Raw genomic sequence first — 12,384 nt, 5'->3', positions numbered from 1 at the left:
CATGGCAGGGATAGCAATGCCAGCTATTAAAGCAATTCCTACGGGAGCACCAACAAGTGTTCCCAGCTGCCACAATATTTTCTTCTTTCGGCTCCAGGGTTTCTTCCCCCAAAAAGTACATCCTGATGGACTAAAGGAAAAAATTACAATGTAAAGTAACTGTTGCAAAACATCACAGTAACAATTTACTACAATACATTCAGCAATAACTATAAAAGAATTCTCAAATTTAGGAATGAGGATTTTTCCCCTTTCTTTGAATTCTGAGTTTACTAAAAGCTAAAATATCAAGGTAAGCACCACCATAAATTACATTAAAAGGATACTGATAACTGGGATTCAGGTTAAACATTTATCCCTAGTCCTCCATTAGCCTCAAAACCTTAGGTTAGTTTTGGAAGAGTAAATTAATGCAAAATATGCTTATTTTATCCCTGTTTTAGGCACATAATTATCTGATCATATCATAAACTCACTCTGTGGCCTAAATGAGGAAATTTATGAGAAAATTAAATGGAAATATTTATGACCTACCATAATTACATGGGGTATTAAATGCTAACTTTCTAGTTTAACAAAAAACAAAGCCGGGAATTCCCTGTCAGTCCAGTGGTTAGGACTTGGCGCTTTCACTGTCAGGCCCAGGTTCAATTCCTGGTCGGGGAACTAAGATTCCACAAGCTGCGTGGTGCAGCCAAAAAACAAACAAACAAAACAAAGCCAAACAAAAAAAAAAAGAAGAAATTTCCATTTCCTATTTTTGACTAGTTATTAATCTCAAATGACTGGCACAATAATTGGGTTCCTATTAAATTTATGTAGCTAGAATAAAACAGATCTCTTCAAGTATCATATAAATTCCAAGCTTAAGAATACTAAGGATAATGCTGTTTCCAAAAAAAGTCCTTTTGTCTTACAATATAAAATTATATTTAGATATAAATAGCCCCTTCTATAAGCTTACCTTAGATAATGTAAATCCGAGATTTCTTTCATACACAACCAACAAAACTCACAACCACAGACAGCACATGTCATGTGATTACAGCTCCCATCATTCATCTTTATTATATAAGCAGCACACCGTGGACATGGTTTTATATCATCAGCTATTAAGAAAATAGACATGTTCAGTATACAAGACTGGTCTAAAAATAACAATTTCTAGTAGATAATCAATTATAGCACTGCCAAAATATCTTAACATGTATGTTTGTTAACCGATAGCTTTAGCCTGCTAATTTTAGTATATAAAGCACTTTTTTTCCCCTTCCAAGGAAAGGAACATATTTTACATTAAATTTTCAAACTGTAAACATTTTTCCAACAGTAGCAGAACAATGAGAATAAAGAATAACAAAATAATAAAAAGAGAAATGAGAACCAAGGGCAGCTCTAGGCAAACCGGGAACTATATAAAGTTTGTCTTTGTCCGCACCCCATAGCTGTCTTCAATGAGCAGCACTTCAAGTTCTAGGACTTTTCTAACCACCTCCACTTAAATTAAATGTAGATATTCTGTATACTATTCCTTTAGTGAATGAATACTAACAGCAAGTGACAATTTGATAGTAACCCGAAGCACTACATAAAAAAAGCACTATGAGTTTACTCCTCTCTTCTAGGTAACATCAACTATAGGCACTGTAAAAATAATACATGTATCTGTAGAAAAGCAGCCTTTTTCTCGTATTTTAATTCATACAATAGATAGATGGGCCTTGCAAAGAATCAGAACTCAGATAAAAGGGAGGAGGTAAGATGTTAAGTAAGGGTTGTATGGTTATAAACACTTAATGGAAAATAGTTTCAGAATTAAAGCAACCATTTGTTGGTTATGCTCATGACTGTTTTTAATTAGTTAACTTCGTCCATTTTATTCATTTATTCAAATGCTGTGGTATGCTTCGTGTATAGTAATATGGTTACAATGCACAAAGATGCCAAGTTACAATCAAGTGGTACATAACTTTAGGAATCACTGATACAGAATAAGAGTTATCTCAAATTATGCAACTATTTTGAACTTTGGCATCTATTTAAATAACAACCAGTAATTATTTACTGTTACTAGTAATCACCTGTATTTTCGAACTACACATAAGACAGTTAAGAAAAGATATGTATAGTGCAAGCCACTGAATTCAAGTATTTGTTTCAATTTCTTACATGATAAGCATTAAGCTATATTCCATTTTCCTTTCTACAAGTTTTATGGTCAAATTTTACCTGTGCTTTATCAGTGAATTCAGGTTTCCTTAGCGCTTCATTTAGGGCCAAAGCTGTTTTTTTAACTTAAGAACTGGTCGATGCTCACAATTACTGTTTTAACGATTCAAACAATTTTGAGCAAACTGACAACTCTATGCAGCCAGACCAAAACACATAATTACTAGAATATAAAAATTTAAAAATCCATAAGTCATGATTTAAATGATCCAAAGAACACAAAGTCTGCATGAAAATGTTTTTAACACTGGGCATGAATGAAAAAAAGCTGGCTTTTATAGCTAATATAATAGCTAGTACATTAAATTAAAGAAATGCTAATACTCTGCTTAAGTGGCATATTAATTGATAAACTTCCTCATTTCAGAGTATTCTCAAATAGTAAATATCCCAATTAGTGGTGAGAGTAAAAGGACTCAGGCTTTGGCTCTGACATATGCCATCTTGAGAACAAACTGACAGGTGATATTCCCATTCATTTTCATGGTTCTAAAAACACAAAAAAAGCCTTTTAATATGCTAAGATTACATGTTAGAGAAGTAACACCATAAGCAATCTAATGATATGTGTCTCTTTATATATTTGTACTTGCATGCTTTCACTCTCTGTATACTTGTCTATAAAAAGCTGTTTTGTCTGCTTTGTCTCGTTTCTGGAACAACAAACCGGAAAATAAAATTGTACTGTGCACATTAGATAATGTATTTCTCTCAAAATAGTCTCCAAATGCAAAAATCCTAAAGCATTAATTAATCCACAGCTCCTTTATTAAAAAAAAAAAAAAAAGGTTTTCCATTTCTATTTAAAGTGTTTGGCAAAGCTTTTGTCTTTTTAAACTACTCTATTTCTATTTGTTGTTAAAATATGTGCCATTGTCATATTAAGAAAAAAACACTGGGTTACCAAATATGATGTTCTCAAAACTTGTTTTAAAACTCCCCTGCCCCTGCCACATTGCCTATAAAGACTTAAAACAAAATGTTAACAGTGAATATCTTTAGGGGTGGATAGGGGTAGGTGGGGAGCTGAGCCAATTAAATATATTTTTATAAAGGAGGAGAAACATGGTAACAAAAATGAAAAATATATGTTTCATTTAAAATGGAGTAACTCGAAGTGTGTTAACTCCCTGGTAGCTACAAGAGTCTCATGTAGATGCAATACTGTCAGAGTTTAAAGACAAATATAATCATAATAGAAATTATTTAATGTACCATATAATTAAGCATACTTATTTAACTTCAGGTAACTGATTAGAAAGAAATAGCCAACCAATTATTATTATTATACCAAGCAATTATTATTAAAAGTGCAGACTATTTTTTAATGTATCATGATAATGAGAGACCAAAAAACACCACGATACCTAGAACAACAGGAATTAATAAAACTATTTCAGATGGTAGTTTACTTTCCTCTTGTCTTTCCACAAGTCAGTGAAAAGCCAAGTTCAGAGTTTTAATTTTTTTATAGATTACATCAAGGAAACTACCACTAAACTTTTGTTCTGAGAGCTTTTATTTTTGGAACTGTAGGTGAAAATGCATGTACCTTATATTTTCAGAACAATGAGATAAGATTTTTAAACCAACATGGAAAAATTCCAAATGAAGTTTATTTTTTAAAATAATCACCTTGGGAGGGAGGCTAGTCCAACAATGCTACTATTTAACTCAAATCATTTGGAAGTTTTTCTTTCATAATTACTTTCAAAGCTACTTTATATATATAAAAAGTCACACTCATGATCATACAAGCACATCTTACTTTGGATCCACACCAAACCAGTGCTTCAACTTGGTATGTTACTCTAGGTGTTAAACTTAGCTGCAACGGAACTTTTGGTTATCCCCAGAAATCAAACTCACATTAAAGGGACAATTTTAAGTGAATGTATAAGGGTTATGACCAGTAAGGCATTCCAGGACAGCACTGCTAAATAAACATAAAATCCCCCACGATGACTATAAGGAAGACCAACATTCTCTGGGATGTGACTAAATCATGATGTTTACTTTAAAATTAATAACAAAAGTCATCTCTTAGTCATTTCTTTTCTTTTTCTTTTTTTTTCTTTGATGATGGTTCAGATATATGCAAATCTCTAGCAGGGGACTGTGGTTTCTCTAAGTTTCCCTACCTCATATAGCCAGAGCACTTACTATGAGCTAGAAAATGTTTCAACCTTATGGATTTAAGTATTATTAGTATCTTTATCTTATAGATGAGGCAAGTAACTTGCTCAGGGTCACACAGAGAATAAATGAAGAAGCTGGAATTCGAATCCAGACGATGATTCCAGAGTCCATTCTCCTACTCTATATGTCTGTGTGTCCTGTAAGCGATATATATCCATCCCCACTTAGAGAAGAGGGATATCATTTCCAAGGGGACCACTTAATAGCTATAGCTGACTCTACAGAGGACAGTTTAGGTATACTCAGGTCCTCTCTGAATTGCTTCTGAACCAATACCTACAGATTATTATTAATACCTTTGGAGTTCTACCCCAAATCTTTAGGAAAGGAAATAAAACAAGTCAACCAGTGAACAAGCAAGAAAATCCATGTCCATTGTATAAAATATTAAGTGTTGAATTTAAAGTTTATTTAATTTTAAATTCAACTTTAAATATTAAGACTTTGTTTTTCTAGTAGCATAAAGTACATGACTATTTTAATACACTGCTGGTAGGAATGTAAATTATTTTCTTGATAAATTTCTGTATTTTCCAAGTTTTTTCCTTTTATAATCAATGAAAAAAGTTAATATTTTTCTAAAAATGACTGAAGTTCCAATAAACAGTGAAAATTCTATGAAATATTAGTTTTTCTGAATTTTTATTCAAAGAACATTAAGATGGTCAGACTTTTAAAGAAATTTTTAAGATTTATGAGATGTATATGTTTGCTCATGTGCAGATCTCCAAGTAATTTTTAAATTCCTAGCCAAAGACACAAAGTTCTTAGTGTACTCCTCACTAAGGTATGATTCTGAATCCCTGATCCTGGAATTAGTAATATCTGTAAATAAAAATTGTATTTCACAAAACATGTAAATGAAAAGGATTCCAAAAATAAATACTGTTTTAAATCTGTAACTGGGTGATATTTATACAATGAGAAATAATCTCTAAGGATAATATATTCAAAATTAATATATTTTTTAAAATAGTTGCTAAGCTTTGCATAAAACACCTTTATAAACATCAGTTTCAGACCATCTTCAGCTATCAGTTATATAAATCATCACTGATACTTCCTTTCTTCCTTTTTTTTTTGGACAATAAAATCTTTCCAACTCAATACCACTTTCTTCTACAGAAAGAATGAGTGCTTCTGGGACAGAAATGCTAACACATAAAACACTTTAGAAAATTGAAAGGATACAGGGACTGAATATTACATGTTTAAATTAAAATAACTGGTGTTCTATATGTGTCAAATATTTACTAGAAGAAGTTAGATGTAAATACCTGCTGCTCCAGACTCTTGACTATAACTAATGGACGAAGAACGTATAGTTCTCAGACGTAAACTCTGGGCTCTCTCCTGTCGAGCAGCATCACAGGTCTGATTGGGGTGCCAAATCTGTTTACAGTGGTAGCAAAACTCTGTTCCACAGCCTTCTCGCCCACAAGTTAATTTTGGACAGCTAGCACATCCAAATGCTATCACAGCATACCTTTAAAGAACAAGAAAAAAGATTTAAAATGTGATGTAAAATAAGAGATACTAAGTAAAAATACTATCCAATTTAAATGCTATTTCAGGAAAAGTTTTCTATTTATGCATGAACTAACAGTCATAAACCCTAAAACTATCTATCTCATCAATATAAAAATGGGGAGGGCTTCCCTGGTGGCGCAGTGGTTGAGAGTCCGCCTGCCGATGCAGGGGACACGGGTTCGTGCCCCGGTCTGGGGGGATCCCACATGCCGTGGAGCAGCTGGGCCCGCGAGACATGGCTGCTGAGCCTGCGCATCCGGAGCCTGTGCTCCGCAACGGGAGAGGCCACAACAGTGAGAGGCCCACATACCGCAAAAAAAAAAAAAAAAAAAAAATGGGGAAAAAATATAAACAGTTCACAAATGAAGACATATAAATGCCTAAAAAAATATTAAAGTTTAATTTTCAACTAGGACACCAAACTGTATATATAGCCTAGTCCTAATTTTATAAAAATTCTATTAAGTTAGTATTATATGCACATAGAAAAGACTAAAAAGAAATATACCAAAAGTCTTAACAGTAGTTTCCCTGGTATTAGAGTTTTTTCTTCTTTATATACTTACACATTTCTAATTTTTACAACTACTTGTTAATGCTAAAATCAGAAAGATAAAAAAATTACCTATTTAAAATTATAATGACTATGGATCAGCTATACCTATCAGTTAATGGAAAATGAGGCCAATTCATACATTTTGTGAATATCTTGTGTTTATGCATAAATTCTCATGTTTTTGTTTTTAAGATGCATGGCAGAAGTTGTCTTTGGTGCCAATCACCTAATAAAAGGTACACAAACTTTAATTTCTCCATCAGGAAATTTGTTATTTTGCTTCAGAAAAAAAACCTGAGAACAGCAGATTTGTGGCTAATATCTATTTTCTGAGTTAATATTTTTGGCACTTTAAGAATTTCTGACTTAAAATAAATTCTGGGCACTCTTAGGCATTTATCCCAGAGAAATGAAAACTTAAGTTTACACAAAAGCCTGTATACAAATGTTTACAGCAGCTTTATTTGTAATAGCCCCAAAACTGGAAACAGCCCAGATGTCCTTCTTCAACAGGTGAATGGTTAAACAAATTATGATGCATATATACCATGGGATACTACTCAACAACAAAAAGGAACTACTGATACACTTAACAACTTGGATGAATCTCTGGGGTATTATGCTGAGTGAAAAAAGTCAGTCTCAAGAAGTTACATACTTTATGATTCTATTTTTTGTTTTTTTTTGAGGTACACGGGCCTCTCACTGTTGTGGCCTCTCCCGTTGCCAAGCACAGGCTCCGGATGCGCAGGCCCAGCGGCCATGGCTCACGGGCCCAGCCGCTCCGCGGCATGTGCAATCTTCCCGGACCGGGGCACAAACCCTTGTCCCCTGCACCGGCAGGCGGACTCCCAACCACTGCGCCACCAGGGAAGCCCCCAATTTATTTTTGATAGGCCATTTTCCAACTACCATTGTCTACCATAAATGTGTTCAAACACGACTGAATTAAAGGCAATTTAAACCAACACAGGGTAATCTAGGAAAGTTCCATTTCCCTAACGGCTTATTCGTTGGAGTCTCAATAAAAAGAAAACAATTCTTGAAAGACTCTTTATTTTCTCCCAAGTTATAATCTAAAGCAGTCTTTATAATAGTAGTAATTTCAGTGAAAAGGAAATGGCATTCTCTTCTAAACCTCTTCTCTATCCTACGTTTTCTTGGAAAAAGGAGGGAAAGCAAGAGACAGAATGGGGAAACCCGTGTGTGTGTAGGGGACTATGTTATGACCAACTATTTTTTTAAGTCAGTCACAATTTATAAAAGCAGAAGAAAAGTTTAGACTACCAAACTCCACTTCTACCACTTATTACCTGTATAATTTTATGTAAGCTACGCAATCTCCCTACAACTAAGTTTTCCCAAACATAAAATAGGGATTCACTAAAGTTTGGCTTAGCCTCAGTATTCAGCCAAAAACAGCTTCAGCTTTGGCCTTGACCTTTAGAAGGCCAAATAAGCAAATGACTGCTTCAATGACATTTCTAGTCCCTCTGCATTGATGCTTGATTAATGACCATTATCATTTCTACATCTATATAAATAATGTATGTCATTTAGACTGAATATTAATATCTGAATATTCATTTTAAAATAAACACTGATAGCCTTTCTATGCAAAGCCTTTTTACTTTGTCTATAACAAAGTAAAAATCTTACTGCTTTATATGGTGAAATCTTACTGGACAACTGAAGTATAAATGTACACCGCGCTGCAAGAATAAAATGCAGTAATTCTTAGTGATGGTTGTGAAAGCCAAATTTAGACACAAGCTTAAGAACTTTCAAATAATTAAATAGGGAAATAGATTTACAGTAAATATGAACATCGAGATTGCTTTAACTAGATAAATCTAGGAAGAAAATATTCTTTCTGGGAAAACAAATATTTATAAAAATATATGAGGTAGATTAGCAGAAATTGGGCTATATCGTAATTCTAACCTTTGTAGAGGCTGTTCAGTGTACTAGTATATCACTAAGCAAAACTTTTAAGAACTGACTTAATTTCTTGTTAGTGATTTAGGCTATCTAGAGATAGCCTTTCAAGAAAAAGCCCTTTTAGGGAATTCTTCATATCTTGACAAGAAGAATTAAAAGCAGAATGTCAATTTTGCCATTTCAAAATTTCACAAGTTCCAAAATCTGGCAAAATATCCATAAAAACATGAAGGGTTATGGCGAAAAAACTGAGGACTCATATTTTCTTTTCAATAATCAGATTTCCAAAGAGCTTTATAAGCTGCTTTAAGATGAAAATTACTTAAAGTTTTGAGTCTAGAGACTTAAGCTTGTTGAAAATGACTGCTTATAGATATCTATTTAGAATTTTAAAAATATGCAGTGTAATTACTGGGAGCAAACTAACAGCTGACATGTTAGCTAATTAGTTAATTACCATTCCCGCATCATGATGTCAAACATTTAATATGATGGCTAATTTAAAAAAATTAATTCTTAAAATAAAATTTTATATTTATTCCTGTATCTCAAAAGTTCATCACTGGTGATATTTGACTTTGACCTTGGATGAATACTGATTAAACATCTGGCCACTTGGCTTTTGTGAAAATGCAGGTTTTGATGTATCTAAAAAATTAGGACATAATAGGGCTTCCCTGATGGCACGGTGGTTAAGAATCCGCCTGCCAATGCAGGGGACACAGGTTCGAGCCCTAGTCCAGGAAGATCCCACATGACGCAGAGCAACTAAGCCCGTGCACCACAACTACTGAGCCTGCACTCTAGAGCCCGCGAGCCACAACTACTGAAGCCCACGCGCCTAGAGACTGTGCTCCGTAACAAGAAAAGTCACCACAATGAGAAGCCTGCGCACCACAACGAAGAGTAGCCCCTGCTCGCCACAACTAGAGAAAGCCCGCGTGCAGCAACAAAGGCCCAACGCAGCCAAAAATAATTAATTTTTTTAAAATTAGTAATAAAAAAAGTTTTGTTTAAATAAAACAGTGTGTGTGTGTGTGTGTGTGTGTGTAGGGAGGGAAGGAGAGAAAGAGAGGAGAGAGAAAGAGGAGAGAGAGGTGGGGGAAAGGAAAAGAGAGAATTAGTTTACAGCACATCATATGTACTCAAATGTTAGAGATAAAGTACATCAAACTTGTTTTATGCTACTCTGCAGTATTTTTTTAAATAGAAAAGCTAAGATGTCCTACCCCAGCGCTAAACATTTAAGTCCCATTCAATCTAAGCAAATTCCAAAGAAAAACAGGATTATCTTTAACAATACTAACCAAATATTTTCATGACTGTAAATTTTGATAACTATAAAAGTTAGGGTATTTTGTCTAGAATTTTCTTATGCTAACAATTATTGAGAGTTTACTATGTAAGTGTTCCGTTTTCACACACATTCAATCTTAGTAACTGTGTTAAGCACATTCTATTATATATAGAGCAATTAAATGTACCTAGCATTCACATATTTTGAAAACAGAATGTCAGGACTCTTGAAGATGATTTTCACTGTGTGGGAGCCAAACTTATTTTCCACTGGAGAACAGCTCTCAAATTATAATGGAAGCAAATGGTAAAACTAAATTAAATACAAAATATTTGCTTTAAAGAAAAATTTCAATGCTCTAATGCATTAGGTATTATTTGAGAAAATAACAGGCTCAGCAGAAGGTCACAGAAATAACTGAATAATACTAGTTAACTAACTAAACATCTCTGGCTTAAACAGTACACAAATCTTGGTTCAGAAGATAGTTCCATTTCCTTCTATGATCCCTTATTTAACTCAGGTCTTACTTTCTGTCTCTATTTTTCAGCTGAAGATCTCTAGTTACTTGAAATGTTTAAACATTCCTACTTAGCAGCAGTGGAGGGACAGGAAGAAAGTGGGAAAGACAGAACGGGACTGAAACAGGCAGTTTTTCCAGAAATATTTTCTATTTGTTGGATTGTTAATAGGTGAAACATACTAAGAAAGAACTCAATGGTCAAGTTAGAGACATGCTAAGCAAAATTAAAGTACTTTTTTGTTTTTTTACTGTAGGATTTGCTAAAATAATTTTTAACATACCAATAATGTACATATATAGTAAACATTATTTTCCAAATTTATTTGACCATGACATGTATTTCCTGGGAGTGTTTCACAGTACTAGAGTTCCACAAATTAGCCCTGAGGAGGTAGGAACACCAACTAGGGTCATATACTCTGCCTAGAGCAAATTCCTCATGAAGGAACAAGTAAGAAGAACAAACTATACCAAACATGAAATGGAATCCTAAGAAAGATATAATAGTCTCAATAAAATTTTTAATTAAAAAATGAGAAAAAAGAAAAGCAAGATTATCCAGGAGTGCAAGACAACTTTTCCCCCAAAAGCACAAAGCTTTAACACAACCTTTAAAGAACAAAGAAAATATATCTGAAATACCAAAATTACTTGATCCAGTTAAGGGGAAAACTCAAGTTTTATATTCAAATCAACAGGCTCATGATTCCATTAGCAAGAAGTTACTATTATTCCATGGAAAAGGAGTGACTTAATTGATATATTTGAGAGACGGTCTAGACAAAGTGAGGCTCATCTCCTGGTTCCCCCTTTCAGGATCTGCTTTCCTAGAGAGGATGCTTTCTGTTCTGCTTTCCAGTACCTGCTGTAGGGGAGGGGAGGTCTACGGTTGTAGAGAACCACCCAGATTATTTGCAGAAGTCTAATTTCAGGGTGGAGCGTTAGGCCATTTGGGATGCATATCTAAAGCTAACTTCTTTAGCTAATTAGTAAAAGAAAGCTGATATGTCTCCTGTGTCTTATGTATCAACTTGGTTCTTGTTTTCTCAGACATATGTACTTGTTTCCTCGGGAGAAAATCAAAGTTGGACCTGTTCTCTGTTCTAAAAGGTTAGCCTACAAAAGCATTTCCAGCGTGTCAAAAGATGGGCAAGTTATGGCTAAAACTCTTCTTTGGAGGATGCAGATGAGAGTCATATAGATAGAATAAAATTCTAAAAATACATGTTCCTTAGTTCCTAAGCCTATGGTGCCACTCCATTATGAACAGTATCCATTATGAACAGTATCTTCCACCAGAGTAAGTTATTATTTAGAGCCATTTAAATGTCAGTATATCAGCTCAAAGCTTAACAAACCTGATAATAGTTGAGCACACTACTTAAAAATGGTTTATTAACTGTTCCTAGGACATATGATTTACATTAATGGCATATATTCAGATTTGTTCATTCAATAACTCTTTATTGAGCATGTGGTTAACCTGTGGTTTATAAAGAAAAAAATACTTTTTATTTTTACTCTTGAGGGGCTCACAGACGTTAAATCATTAACTATATTCTAGTATAATAAATGTTCCTGCATATTCAAATCTCCCCAGTAAAGTCAAAAGCACTCACACGAGATGACATGGATAATGTGTGCTAGTAGAAGGGTAGTCTTAGCCAATTGAAACAAGTCATGACAGAAACCAAGATGCCAGTTTTTTGCTATCTGCCTAGACAATGTGCAAACTAAGCCTCCTAGGCAGAGGTAATAGATATTTTTATCCAAGGCAGGTATTATGCTTCCCCTCCTACATGTCCCTCACTGTAATTCTTTTCCTCAGCCATGGCCAGATTTTTCTCTGAACCTGTATAGACTGGCATGTTCTAGAAGCAGTCCAGATAACTTCACCCTGGCTAAATCACAGCACACAGGTTTGGCCTCCTAGTCCCCTTCGCAAGAGGGGTTTTCAGAAATACATACTGTCCTTTAAACAAGCTTAATCTGCCCTGGCCCTCAGAAGAGAGCAAAGACTATTAGGTCAGAAACCCTCAAAGGTCTCAAATAGAAACCAGGTCAGGTTTTCTTTCTACTCTGAGCTAAGGGCAATATTTCTCAGTGTGT

General features: G+C 34.3%; 1 protein-coding gene across 1 annotated transcript in view; it reads right to left on the bottom strand.

The window, feature by feature from the left end:
* Positions 1 to 12,384, bottom strand: part of RNF19A (ring finger protein 19A, RBR E3 ubiquitin protein ligase) — a 52,705-nt gene that overhangs the window by 14,150 nt on the left and 26,171 nt on the right. The window contains exons 3-5 of the mRNA XM_007465738.1: positions 5,706 to 5,914; positions 965 to 1,109; positions 1 to 130 (exon numbers count right to left, since the gene is read on the bottom strand). The exon at positions 1 to 130 is cut by the window's left edge and continues 21 nt beyond it. Of these exons, the coding sequence (XP_007465800.1) occupies positions 1 to 130; positions 965 to 1,109; positions 5,706 to 5,914 (484 nt within the window). The remainder of the gene's footprint in view (positions 131 to 964; positions 1,110 to 5,705; positions 5,915 to 12,384) is intronic.

Source organism: Lipotes vexillifer, unplaced genomic scaffold (genome assembly GCF_000442215.2).
Source record: "Lipotes vexillifer unplaced genomic scaffold, Lipotes_vexillifer_v1.1 scaffold10, whole genome shotgun sequence".
Classification (NCBI taxonomy): domain Eukaryota; kingdom Metazoa; phylum Chordata; class Mammalia; order Artiodactyla; family Lipotidae; genus Lipotes; species Lipotes vexillifer.
This window is presented reverse-complemented; position numbering and strand designations above follow the sequence as displayed.